Source organism: Protopterus annectens, chromosome 5.part1 (genome assembly GCF_019279795.1).
Source record: "Protopterus annectens isolate FY-2018-M chromosome 5.part1, PAN1.0, whole genome shotgun sequence".
NCBI lineage: Eukaryota > Metazoa > Chordata > Ceratodontiformes > Protopteridae > Protopterus > Protopterus annectens.
The window spans coordinates 408,073,621-408,088,712 of NC_056736.1; the positions used below are offsets into that span (position 1 = coordinate 408,073,621).

General features: G+C 38.1%; 1 protein-coding gene across 1 annotated transcript in view; it reads right to left on the reverse strand.

Moving 5' to 3' along the window:
- Window positions 1-11,623: 11,623 nt before the first annotated feature.
- The window catches only part of RS1 (retinoschisin 1), a 132,001-nt gene continuing 128,532 nt past the window's right edge, over window positions 11,624-15,092 (reverse strand). The window contains exon 5 of the mRNA XM_044072788.1: window positions 11,624-11,782. Within this exon, the coding sequence (XP_043928723.1) occupies window positions 11,624-11,782 (159 nt within the window). The remainder of the gene's footprint in view (window positions 11,783-15,092) is intronic.

Genomic DNA, 15,092 nt, shown 5'->3' on the forward strand with positions numbered 1-15,092 from the left:
TATCTCTACATAACCACTCCCCCCCTCATTTTACCAATCACAACAGCTTCCTGTCCCCACCCTCCATAACTAGTCCCCTCCCTCCTACTCCTTAGACCACATCCTGTCAAGTCACTCACATATATCCAACCTAACTATGCCTATCCTACATCACCCCACCCTACTACTAACACTCTTAACTACCCTCACCACTACCTATCTCTCAACCTCCTATGAACAAAGCTTACCCACAACTCTTACTATCCCACGCAAATATACCCTAACTACTCCCCCACCTACACTCATTAACAATCTTAATATCATCTATAAAACCTCTTATCTTCTACCTAAATACCACCGTCTTACTCACACCAAATATTGTATTCATAACCCCAAAAAATGTGATATTTACCAGTACAAACCATCACAATTCTATAACCTTTTACTAATTAGCTCACTAATACATGGAGATATACACCCCAACCCAGGCCCTGACCTATCTCCAGTACTAAACAACTGCCATCTAGCTAATCCAAAGCCAACCCTAACTACCAAACCTCCCAAATCACACTCAATTGCCCAACTTAATATACGTAGCATCTGAAATAAAATACCACAAATACATGCTTTACTTGAAGTCCAACAGTTCGACATTCTCTGTCTAACTGAAACATGGCTCAAACCTACAATAAAAGACAACAAAATTCTCCCCCCTGGCTACAATATCCTCAGACAGGACCGCTTAACAAAAAAGGAGGTGGAGTAGCTATACTCTACAAAACAGGCCTGCACCTAAGCATAATAAATCATACCCTATTAGCTGGCACAAATGCTGAATTAATTATCACAAAACTCCAAATCAATCCTCACAAAAATATAAATATTATCTGTACCTATATACCTCCGGGAAAAAATCCCACTATATTAGAAGACCTGCTAAACTGGCTTTCTCTAAATCTCCTCCAAGAAACAATACTTTTAGGAGACTTGAATATTGACTGGAACTCATGTGAACATACTAATCCATCTACTCTTATTAACCTGCATGGCTTTACTCAACACATAAACACCCCTACAAGAGCAAACAAGCATAGTAACAAAGCAGTAGTACTTGATTGGATCTTAACAAACAGTCCCCAGCAAAAATATACAACAGGCACCCTCCCAGATGACCTTAGTGATCACTCCCTAACTTATATCATCAGGCATAAAACTAATCTTTCCATCCCAACCCAAGTTCGATCATCCCGCTGTAAAAAGCATTTTGACCCCAATCTGTTTCAAAATGAACTTATGCAAGTCAACTGGTCACCACTTAAAACACTCCCAATAGATGAAGCAGTTAACCACTTCAATAATACCTTTCTCACCATCCTTGAACACCATGCCCCACTGCGTTCCATACGTATAAAATCTAAAACAGCACCATGGCTCTCTAACAAAACTAGGCAACTAATTCTTAAAAGAAACAAAGCCTGGAACACATGGCGAACCACTAAAAATATAACTGACCATCTCTTGTTTAAACAAAAAAGAAATATGACGAAACAAGCTATCCTACATGATAAAAAAATTTCTACACTCAATTACAACAATCTTCCCTCCACCAACCAAATAAATTTTGGTCTGCTATTAATACTCTTCTATCCCCTGGCAAACCAGCCACACCTACTCCACAAGGCTCCAACACCAACTCCCCCTCAGAAATAGCTAATGCCTTTAACACCTTCTTTACTTCAGCCATTCTAAAGCTAGCTGATCAACAAAGCCCTGACATCTCCAAACTCACTAAGCCTAGCTCCACCCCTCCTCCATTTCACCTCCAACCCATACCTACCTCCTACATTTTGTCCTTACTTCAAAAACTTAAGCCAACAACCCCTTCAGCAGATAAATTACCTGCAGAATACCTCCAACTAGGTGCCAAAGCAATAGCGTACCCCATCTCTCTACTAATTAATAGGACTGTAAAAGAATGCACTATCCCTTCTGTCTGGAAAATCTCCTACATCATCCCTCTCTTCAAAGGCGGTGATTCTTTAGAGTATTCTAACTACCGCCCCATAGCATTACTATCTCCTCTTGCAAAAATTATGGAGAAATGTATTCACAAACAGTTACTTAATCACCTGTTAAGCAACGATCTCCTAGCTACCTGCCAACATGGGTTTCCCATTCCACAGTACTACCACCGCCCTACTATCCTTCATCGACTCTATCAACATAAATCGCAACAATAACACTACTTCTTCTGCATTCTTTGTAGACCTGTCTAAAGCCTTCGACATGGTTAATCATCAACTTCTCCTACAACGCTTACGTTCCCTCTCTCTTGACAATCAAGCCTTAAGCTGGTTCTCATCCTATCTTGAAAAGCGAACAGGCAGTTCTCTGGGACAACCATCTCTCAAATCTTCTCCCCACCTCTATAGGAGTTCCTCAGGGCTCCATCTTAGGTCCTCTTCTGTTTTCCATTTTTATCAACGATCTACATCTAGCCACTCCTCTATCTACTTGTATTCAATATGCTGATGACACAACCATCATTTGCTCTGCCTCAACCCAGACTGAACTTCACTCACTAACACAGCACACCTTCACCACCATTGAGCAATGGTTCTCTAACCACTGTCTCCTACTAAACCCCAAGAAAACCAAACTTCTGCTCTTTCCACCCACTCACCTATCACCCTCCATTGATTTCACACTTACATCAAACAATGGCACACTTATCACTCCTGACCAAACTACGAAACTCTTGGGTATTACTATTGACAACCAACTAAAATTTGACTGTCATATCAACTCCACTATAAAACAACTAACAGGAAACTCGGTTCACTCTATAGAATCAAATCTTTCCTAACTCCTGAGGCTAGAACTACTATAGCTAGAACCCACTTAATATCAACCCTTTTATATGCTTCTTCTATATACACTAATCTGTCTAAGTACAACCTCAATAAACTAGCCACATCCTACAACAATATCGCCAGATTTGCCACTGCCTCTCCATACAGAACTCACCATTGCTTGAATCTCATAAAACTAGGGTGGCTGGAACTACCCCATCTCATCCAATACTATCAACTCACTATTGCCCACAAAGTCCTCTACCACCCTGAAAACACACCAATGCTCTCTACCCTCATAAAGCCCTACCACAACATGAGGAATCTATGTTCCTGTAACAAAACTCTTGTAAAAACCTCTAGAGCAAATAATGTAGCAGGTGACTCCATATTTTCTAACTCAATTGGCAAAATATGGAATCTACTACCACCAGACCTTACATCCCTGACTTCTATTCCACTATTTAAAACCAATCTAAAACTCTTCCTAACTAACCACTGGCTTTGCTCTTGCAATAACCCTGGGTAACCTTGCTCTCTTCCTTTCTTTCCCTCCCTTCCTCTCACCTGATCTTCCTTTCCTCTCTTCCATTTACTCTAGGACTATTCACTTTCCCCTTAAAAAAAATGTTTCTGGCTATAGCTCATTAGTTATATAAAATTATAGATTTTGTTACTTATGTCTATATTAATAACTTTCATAACCTAGTAAAGCATCTATTATAGACTCATGCTATTGACTCACATTGTACTCAGACACTTAGATAGCCTCTAAGAAGTTTATGAAAATGGTTTTATTGTATAACTTGTATATTCTTAGCTTGTTAAGTATTAGATAGTGGAGCTTTTCTCCTCGGGCCTCCGCTGAAAATGGACATGTATCCAGTTGGACTAGCCCGGTTAACAAATGTAAAATAAAAAATAAATAAAAATAAATTATGTTGTTTCTCCTTTCCCTGATTTTCTAAGTCATCTATTTTGTTAAGCAGCCATGTATTTTGTTTAAGCAGAAATTCTTTTTGGAATTCTTCCTCTTTGAGACTCCCTTCAATGTCATTTAGAGAAGTCTCTATATTTGTTATTTTTGTATGGTATTGCTGTAATAGTTCCTTAAGTGTATCAGTCTGTTTTTGAGAATGTAATTTGAGGTTTTCTTAGTCATTTTTAAAGCCATCCATCTTCAAAGATAGTTCCTGTAAGGTAGATGTCATCAAATGCAGTTCTTTTTTCAAAGCAGCATCTGGATGAGAATTCCTTGAGTTGTTTATATTCAGTGACTCAATATATCTCCAAGTTACTTGACAGGAAAATTTGTGTATATCTCCACCAAAATTGATATTTATGTAGTTTAGTAGTTTATCTATAGATTTCTGATGTTTCCTATATTATTATATTAGTTTATGGAGCTCTCAAAATTCACTGCTCTCAGTTGGCCATCTAGGCTCTGCCTTATTTTTCTTTTTAATGGTAAATCTACAATGTAAAACAAAAACACAAAAAGCAGGGTATTTACCTGTCAGTTGTCAGTACACTGAATATTTCTCTTTAGCGTGAAATGTATTGGGTTTTTTTTTGCCTGTTTATTTATTTATCCATCTATTTATTTTTGCAACAGTCAGGGAGGTTCCAGATTAATTAAGCAGGATTTGATGTGCTTAGTGTCAAAAAAGTGTTCACTCAGGGTATGTTTATATTTTCCAGTAAACAAAAAAGTCAGCCCTCCTACGTCATTCAGTCATCCTAGAGTTAACCCAGTTTTGTAGTTTGGAAATGTTTATGACAAAATCAAGTTTTTTTTTCTTTCATTAACATTTTTGTGGAAGACCTCTTATGGATGTCTGCAATATATATTATTATACAATGACCCCATTAATATTCCAAAATGTGCATACTGATTGGCCAGTGTGCCCATTGTAAATCCCACAATATACCAATGGAAAAAAGGTCTGGTTGCCTGGACTTTTTTCCATTGGTATAAAGTCCTGAAAATATATATTTAAAAAAAAAAAACAAAACAAAAAAAAACGGAACAACGGAGACCTTCTTTTCCCCATTGCTTCCGTTTCTAAGCATTGATGTACTGGGTATGCAAGTCCCATGCACATGCTCAGTACATCAAAACAGGGAAGCAGTATACCACAACCAGCGGAAGAACAGTAATGCGCCGTTACACAAAGACATTATTTAAGAAAAGTAAGTATTTTTTTTCTTAATAATGTCATTATATAATAGCAATAACCGACTCCATGGTTGTGGTATACTGAAATTTACCCATGGTTGGCTTTATTTAATCACTCGGGCTTTACCCTCGTGATTAAACCACACCAACCGTGGGTAAATCTTCAGTATACCACACCATGTTGTCAGTTATTGCTTTAATACATTATTTATAAAGGAAATAAGGAACATAGTACCCACATTTATATACAAAATTAACTTTCTTAGCATCCATTATGAACACAGGACTGATAAGCTAACATATCAAAAAGTGTGTACTATATCTGCAGCACTGCACTGTTTACACAGTAGGTTTTGTTAAAATAATGCATTGAAGAACAATTTTAGAATGCATGAATTAGATGTAGAAAGACAAATACAATGCAGTGCTCCAATACTGGCCAGAGCATTTCAGAATGCTGACTTCTGCTCCTTCTTGGCTAGACTTTGAATCCATTTAGAAAGAACCTAATGATAATATACAACAACTGGATTAATTAAGTAAAATATATTAGGTGTGAAACTGCCTGACCCTCTTTCAGTGAAGTGACACAGCACTTGGTGTTCCTGTGTTCTCTGTGTTCAGAGTGCTATGCCTAGCTGGAGCTATCCATGGGGTTGTGGACACTGGCCGAAATTTGAATCCCAATACATGGAGCCACAGTCAGGCTCTAGTGCATGCTCCATAGTGCTATACTGTTCTTCATGCAGAATGCACCCAGCCCTGATAGTGCAGGGCCACACGGTGCACCCAGCCATCATTTACAGCGTAGAGGCTCCACTCTTACACTGGATGACATAATCCCTGATGCCCCTAACCTGCTTCCTGCCTAAGTGGCTACTGCATCCATCTCTGATGAGCAATACCCTTATAAAAGCAGTGCTGTCACCTGTTTTCATGCTCAAGACCACTTGAGTAAATGATGATGATGATGTCTGTCCCATGCCCTGACAGTGCATTACATTGCACAGCCTGGATATGTAAATGCATGCATCAGTTTTATTCAGTATTGTCTTTATTATAGCTGATTGTTGTTGGCTACATACTACCTCTTTGCCAGTGCCCAATGCAGTAAGCCTCCCCCTGCCTTCTATAGGCTTCTATTACAGCCTGTTCCTCCAATGACTCTGTGTCTGCCTCCTCACCCACTGCTGCAGCAGGTCTCTCTGGCAGTGCTGCAATGTTTCCAAGTTGTAGGTGCTTCTGCAATAGCATATCGTGTAACACAGTGCATCCTAGAAATAACTGACTGCAGGTACATACTGCAGTGCACTAGTGGATGTATCCAAGCAGCAAAAGCATCCTTTTAGAAATAGAAGATGTATTTAAAACAACATCTTTATCTGTAAATATGTAGTATTGTTCATCATCTTAGCCATGGTCTAGGGGTAATAGATGTGGCTCATCATCCTTGGTTCCAAGGCTTGTCTGTCATTACCTGCAGCACATAAAAATGGACACTATTATTTGTGGTCTTCTGCTTACTAGGAACTGCATAACATGGCCTATGTATCTGACAACTTAGGAACCTTCCAACAAGAAGATCTTGAGGGACGTTTCTCCACATGATATGCTGTTAGAGGTCTCACATATACTATATGTGGAAATCATGTGAACTACCTAAGTTGAGTGCATATACATTGTATATAACGCTCTCTGCATTGCACACCACCTTGCATGTTATGGAATGAAAGTCCTTCTGGTTGATATATTGGATACCATGTGGGGCATGTGTCACCCTGATGGCAGCGTGGGTGCAATCAGTGGTTCTCAGGCCCACAGAGAAATGGGTTATGTTGTAAAATGCCATCCTTTTGATGATGCTCTTGTCTACAGTCCACGGAAACTATATAGTCTCCTACACATGCTTTAGCATCACATCAAGGAACTGGTGCAGGATCTGCGAGTCTGATGCCCGTAAACAAAGCATTAGTGATGTCACTAGGCTGATATTCAGTTATAGTAGTAAAATTAGTAAGATTTGTGAAATTGTGAACTGAATACAAATGAGGAAGTTAGACAGGTGATAGGAGGTAGACCACAATATGGTTTTAGAACTAGTAGGTCCTTGAAGAGACAACTGTGTGATAAGAGTGCTAGAAAGGGTTATACACCCCAGTCACAAAGAGAGGGTACCTTCTCTTTTAGACGTTGTAAAGCCTGTAGACACATCCACTCTGGGAACTATTTTGAGCACCCACATAAGGGTTTTGTTGTAGAGACATCACTATACGTTGTTTGCAGTACAAATAATTTAATTTATTTTTCATACTGCGTTGAATGTTATGTTTATTATATAGGTAAGTTTCGGAGAAGGCATCTTAGAACATGTGAGTGATATAAAGAATAGGAGATCTAAGAGTGGGTTGGCACTTCATTTAATAAAGAAAGGGAAAAAAAACTGTTTTAATTTTCTAGTGTTGGAAGTGATAGGTAAGAATATGAGAGAAGGTGACATTAAGACTTTCACTGAAGTGAAGGAACAGCAATGGATTATACACCCGGAAGCTGATAAGTTTCCAGGCATTAATGAATGAGTCTTCCTGAAACCCCATGAAGCTACACCCTTTGAAGCACTGAGTTTGTTGTTTAGTGCTGCATTTTTTGTATAATTTTTTAAAAATATTTTTTAATGATTTATTTTGTGTAGAATTATTGAGGTTAAGATTTATTTAATATATACAAATGTTTTTACAATGTTTGTAAGTATCATTACCAATAGGATTTTATACTAGGTTCACTGTGTTTTTCAATGATGATTGATATCTTAATCAGTTCTTTTTTCTGATTGGCTTCATTGCATTTAAATACAGATGGTTTGACTGTTATGATTTAGCTCTGATAAAGCTACCCGGGAGGTAGCGAAAGCAATTAACTTTTGTGCCTGTTTTATTGTTTTGTAGCCTTTTATGTCTATTCATTAAAGTTTCACTTACTTCACTGTGGTGTACACCTACCTTTTTCTCAGTTTTTACCTCTGTTAGACACTGAAAGGTCCACGTAGTAAAGATAGTGGTACATAAATGTTTGTGTTCATGGGACAGGCAGTCCACATGTACCCCTTAATTCCATGTACAGGTGGCACATATGCCAATTAACTCCTGTTTTGTGTATTTATCCACACAGTAGTGTGCAACAGTGTCCTGATCTGGGAGACAATGGCATGTTAGCCATTGTAAAACCCATGTGTGTTGTGAAGGACAGTGGCGTGCATCATCATGGCACTGGCCCTGAGTGAGGAGACTAACAGAAGCTTCTCAGTTAAAGCTCATGCTATTCCCGGCGTAATACTGAGTAAAGCTCCGGTATACCAAGAAATCCTGAAGTTTAGAATAGATGAGTGATGCAACTCTTAACACTGGAGTCCATCTTTGAATCACTTAATGATGTCTGGTTTCATCATTTGCACACACAGGGGGCCTCATTAGCAGGATGGCACTTGTTTACATGCCATTATGCAGTCATTTGTATACCATTGTGTCACATATGTCACTAAATCACCCCATCTGTGCTCATTTCTGCTCATCGTGCTAGTTTACGTAATGCCATGTGCTAAATGTTTCTGAATGCTACCTTTTATCTGCGAAGTCAGTGAAAGCTATGGCCCCAGATTAACCAGAAAAATTGGATTCATCCAACTTATTTACTTTAGGGAGAAGGAAAACAGATGTTCTGAGAATGAAACTGGAAGCTGTATTTAAAGAAGAAACTGAGTAAAACAATAAAACTGAGTTTTTGTGAAGCGCAGTTTGCAAAAGCAAACATTGCTACTCTTCATGTTCCAAAGTATGCCAAACCTACACTTTTCAGATCCAGATCCAGATCCAGATCAGTTCCTTATGGTGTGAGTACAAATGTGGAAGAAGAAGAAGGAATAACTAGATTACTAAAAGAAGACAAATACTCCTGTAAAATATTTAAAATGGGCTGCTATTGTGGTAACTGCTCTGAAACCATGATAGTTTTAGACTATGATGAAAGTACAAGTTCTCTGCTAACCAATTAGTATCTTTGGAAAGATCCATTTACATTGTTGGAAGGATTCACAAGTTTTATATTATTTTTTTTTAACTCAGATTAGACTCACATTCCTGGATTTCCTGAAAAATCCTCCTGGATCTCTTTAAAAGTCCAATATGAAACCATAAGCTTAGGTTATTTCAATATACACTGGCAAATCATTGACTCTGCTAAACCAGCTAATAATATACAGGTGTTTAAATTCACCAAAGTCATTACTACAACTACTAGGTACAATAAATCCATTACCAGGCAGTCCACTCTAGACTGGATACCAACATCCTTAACTAACAAAATCATATATCATGGTACTCTGCATGATAGCCTAAATTATTATCTCCCAGTATGTGTAACAAGGCTTCACAGATGTAGCCCAAAAACACATCACAACAAACTGGTAAAAAAAGCTCTCTGCCTTTTACAATTAAACTTTTTCTGAATACATTGAGACTATATACAGTAAATGGGAAACACTGAAGATTCTAGCTTTAGACAATGCTGTCTCTGAATTCAATAAAACCTTCTACGATATCCTTGATCCACTAACTCCTCTCAAAACTAAAAGAGGAAAACCCAGTCCTGCCTATGGCTGTCCAAAGACAGCCTTTGTCAAGAAATAAAACAGACTCAAATCTGAAGGTTTGTAGATACTGACAAAATTATCAAAGACAAGAAAAACTGCTACTCTAGACGAAAACCTGGCCTGGTCATGCGGAAGCTGGCCAGCTTTTATATCTTAGGTAGGATATAACCCATATAGCTCAGGTTACTGTGGAAGTGATCAAATGATGAACCAAAGGTATTATACAGGCCCATGGATCTTACAAATGTTGCTCAGATGACAGCATATATGACTTTACTGAATTATTATAAACAGATTCATATTGATTCTGGCATCCACTTAAACCCTTTTCATAATTTGTTATGCAATGATGTGAAATGATCATGGGACAGAAAGCAAGAATTAGTATTTCAGAAGGCAAAACCTTGTTACGTTCTTCTGAAATACTAGTTTATTTCACAGAAGATGGAGAGTTTATTCTTTATTGTAGCACTTCCTCTTATAATGTAGGAGCTGTACTTTAATTTTCACACAGAATGTTGGATGGTGCTGAGAAACCTTTTGGCTTTATACCTGTGATTCTGAAACCTCCTGAACAAGAGTACAAACAACTAGACAAAAGAAAGTTTATTAGTATTTTTTTTTATACATATACAAGAAACCTGTCCCAGAAATGGATTCACCAAGCGTACAGTGGTGGCCAGTGCTAATCAAAAGCATAATGGTTTACCGACAAGTGCCCTTTACCCTGCCTGGGGTCCCAAATTACCATGATCCAGCTATGACTGTCACTGGCTTAAGGAATGAGGTGTCAGTTTAACTTTTCATCCAAATGATTCCACTGGCTGAATGCATTATCTTTTCAGGTTATATATTATTCATTTTTCTGGTGTGATGGGAACACAGCCTTCTGATCTCTCCAACATTAAAGTAGAATTTGCAGTCTGCTAAGCCACTGACATCTGGGGGTGCCAAAGGAAGGAGAATGCAAATTGGATACTGAATATGGAGAAAGTTAAAATGATAACTCTGGCTGTCTAGAAACTATGCAAAATAATGGAGTAAAACAGCAAAACTGAGTTTCTGAGAAGTGATACTTCCAAACTGCAATTGAAGATCAATGAGTTTTGCTTCAGACAAATGTCTGTAAGATTTATTTTGCTCTAGCAATGGAGCCAAATGGGTACACCTGTTTTAGTCCAGTCATATCTTTAATTTTGTGGTGATTTGATACAGATAAAATACAGACGATACTATGAGACAAACATGAGACGACACAAAGCATTTTCACATTTGTGAGATACGTTGACAACAGTATGGTAAACCAAAAATGTCTGCAATTTTAAGGTTAAAAACAAGCAAGGCAGAAAGTTGCATTACTTTTCTTGGTAATCTTTTACATCTCATGTTACTTTACATGTTAAATGCAGTGTTGTTAATACATTTAAATAGATTTTTATAATATTCTTCGGTATAGTCATAATATTTAGGCCTACTTTTTACTTCAAAGGCAATGCTAGTTAAACTTTATACACACAGTATAGCAAACATCTAGAGAAATAAACTGAATGTTCAAATGTCAGAAAATGTGAACATTTAGAATAACTAATGCTTCAACCAATCACATGTACCATTTATTTAGAGGTGCTTTAGAAATCACTCATCGTTGTAAGTAACAAACCAATCTCATCATTTAAAAACATTAAGGGAAAACGGGACACATCATTAAGAAAGAATATTAATTTAAGAAACGTTTTACAGTGTATAGCCTAATTTTAAAAGCACTGAGTGCTAGGCTCTGGACTGCAAATCTCATTTTTTGAAATAAGTCAATATAGCTTATATCCTTGCTTTTTAACAGAAATCTATAATTTTAAGATAGACAGAAAGCAAATATAAAAAATGGGTATCAGAAACTCCAGGCTTGTTCAGAGAAATGTTTAAGATGGTCAGACATTAGAGCACTGTGACTGCAATCTGTTATCTCTGTTGTTAAGGCATCATGCATTTCTTCATGCACTCAAGCAGCTCCAGTCTGATGGCTATGCGGACATGCCAGCCAAGTGGAATCATTCGGATGTAACGTGCAACAATTGGAGGACGAAGGAAGTTCTGCACGGTGGATGAGCGATCTGAGTTTCCATAAAATACCTGAAAAAGCAAAACAAGCAGAGGTTATCAGCAATGTTTGTTACTATTCCTTTGCCTCAGTTTGTATCAATATGTCAAATTATAATTAATGGCTGACTGAAGGTTTTGCAAGTCATAATTCAGAGCTGTAAAGTATCGCTTTAGTAAAGTACAGGAATTTTCTTTTTCTTTTTTCTTCTCAGATGTTTTTTGCTCTCTAGATGCAAACCACTAGTCATTTCCTACAGTCCTTCCTATAGAGGTTGGCTATCCCAACATAACACTGCCCTGGAAGCCATGGCGTACTTAAAATGGCCTATCCCATTGCCTGGAGGGTGATAACATCAATGCAATTTGGGTACACATTGTACCACACTTATTCTCCAGCTGTGGATGTCCATGATTGCCTTACCAAGAACACAGCTCTACCTATGCAGAAACCTCATACCAGGAGACTGCTTATCAGGGAAAAATCCATACCCTCTCACCTACAGGGTGGTAACTGGGTAGAGCCACTCAAAGCACTCATTTTCTGTCAGTCCCCCAATGTCTGGCTTGCTAACTGAGCCTAGGTCATTGGTATCACAGACACTGGCCCACTGTGTATTACAGAGTGCATATACATTAAAAATTATAATGAGTGCAAATTCCAAACAGTAATTTTAAGATATAAATATCATCATATAATATCTGATTTTCTTTTCTCAGAAAAATTCACTGAGCCTCTACAGTTTACTTCTTGCTCATATCAGCGGGATAAGTGTTTTGATGTATATTTTACTGCCATAGAGAAATACTGCAGTGGAACAATGTTCAGAATTCTCCAACTTCCCAAGCTGGGCAAATATGCCCTTGGAGTGTTGTTATGTTTGAAAAAAGCACCATAACAAACATCTTCAGATCTGCAGACAGGAAGTAAAAAATATTATAGTCTGAGGCAACAAATGGTGTTTTAACTCTGAGTAAGAGTGATTCAGGTGAAAATTAAACTTCTCAGTAGACTTCATTTTTAACATATATTCATTTTGTTTACTGCTCTGAATGGAGTGTGTGCTTTTTGTTGTGTCTGAATACCTGCTCAAGGGCAGTTCTTCCATGTTGTTATCTTTTCTGGTTGGATCTATTCAAATTGCCTGTTAATTATATTTTACATATGCCCCCATACCCAAAATAACTAAAGCCTAAACAAACTCAAACACACAAGGGGAAATTATGGACCATCTAAATGCAAACAGCTTATATCTTATTCCAGTCAGTAAAAGAAAATACACATCCCTCATATTGAATATACAAACAAGTCTTCATTATATCCCTTGAGCTTTAACTAAAACACTGGGAATGCACAAATGTTATTACCAAACCAAAATCAAATGAAACATCAGTTTGATTCCTGTGGCCTTATATTTTGACAAGGTTTAACTCAGGGAGATTTAGTGTGGAAAAAAATATGTGAAATCTGCAGTAGAATTAGGGAGCTTCAGGGAAGAATATTGGAACAAGAAATATTAGCAGACTGATGAGTCAAGTGAGAAAGGGTGGAATATAAGTACAGAGGAGGAGGAAAGAGAACAGTAGACTGGATACATGCACAAATGTAAGGAGGGAGGGCAAGAAATGGGTAGGGGTTGGAATATGAGTACAGACAAGTGGGATAGCACAGAGTAACATGAAGGAAGAAAGTTTGAGAGAGGGTGTGATGCCCGTGCACTGGACAAGTAATCAGTACTCACCACTAACACCAGTGAGGGACATGGACATTGGGAGGATGAACAGTACACACACAGTAAAGTACAATTCCCCTTAAGAGCACACAGAGATCACAGTCAGTCTGAGGATGGTTTTTCCCTCTCTCTCCAGATTCCCAGTAAGAGTCCCCACTGGCACAGCTATAGAATGGAGTCCTTAGCCAGGGTTCCAAGCCAAGTCCTCCCAGCAATCTCTCTCTGTACAACCAGTGCTTCATGTCCCTGCCGAAGTAGCTGACACACACACACACACACACACACACACACACACACACACACACACACACACACACACACACACACACACACACACACACACACACACACACACACACACACACACACACACACACACACACACACACACTTTGAGATTTAATTTATACACAAACACACATCTGGGGAAGGCTGACACAGGTTTACTAGCTATGCCCCCTTTTGCCCAGACCATAAGGTAGTTAGCACTGCCCCTACTTATCAGCTCCTATAAGGCCCTTCCCAAAGGGTGACTAATTCCACTGTGTAATGTTACTGTTATCCAAATGGTAAGTGTGACCAAACTTTTAAGGCTATTCTAGTGGAGTATACGGTGTCACTAAATACATGCAGGTACACTAAGAGCTTAAATATCTCTACAAAAAAATCAGCCACCATTAACAGGTTTAAATATATTTAATAAAAAAATAATAAAAGCATAAGACAATACTCTTTAACTCAGCACAGTGACAATAGAGTTCACAGTCACAGGAAATACTTTAAAATAATGTAGTAGGACAGTCTCACATAAATATAGACATCTACACTAATCTTGCTATATTCCCATATATCTCTAGAGAAACTATATTCTAAATAACTTACTTACAGAGCAAGGCAAAGTGCTGGTGAGTTGTTAACAGGTCCAGAACAAAATACAAAATGCACTCTTTCTCTTTGAGATAGTTTTTAAGTTAATAATACACATTACTGCTGGGTTAGCTAGATGCCATCACTATTTGACACTTGCATCTAGTTCCCAGGCTAAACAGATACCAACACAATTTAACATGTCTCTATGAAAAATACTTATCTCTTAGAAGCTGACAATTCTCTCTTAGAAGCTTGTCAGAAACTGGAAGTCGTAAAGCAATTACCTTGGAAACCTGTAATCACCTCTGTTTCAAACAACAGAAAGAATTTCCAGATGCAGATATTCTGTCTTCTTGTTCTGGTGAACATACTCATAAAATTATTTATTTTCCCAGAGTTTGCAAGTTAACTCTGTATATTCCAACTTTTACTATGAAACCAACATTTGCATTGACATATAATTTATACACAATTCTGATCTTTTCCAGTAGGGTGCACTGTGGTTACAATCTTGAAGCTCAGTACAGAACATATATATTTTTTTTACATTTTTAAGGCAAGCATACAAATCATATTACTATTCACAAATGACATAGAGGGCGGCTGCGGTGGTGCAGTGGTTAGCATTGTCGCCTCACAGCAAGAAGTTCTCCAGTTCAATCCCTGGCTGGGGTGCCTTCTGTGCGGAGTCTGTATGTCCTCCCTGTGGTTGTGTGGGTTTCCTTCAGGTGCTCCAGTTT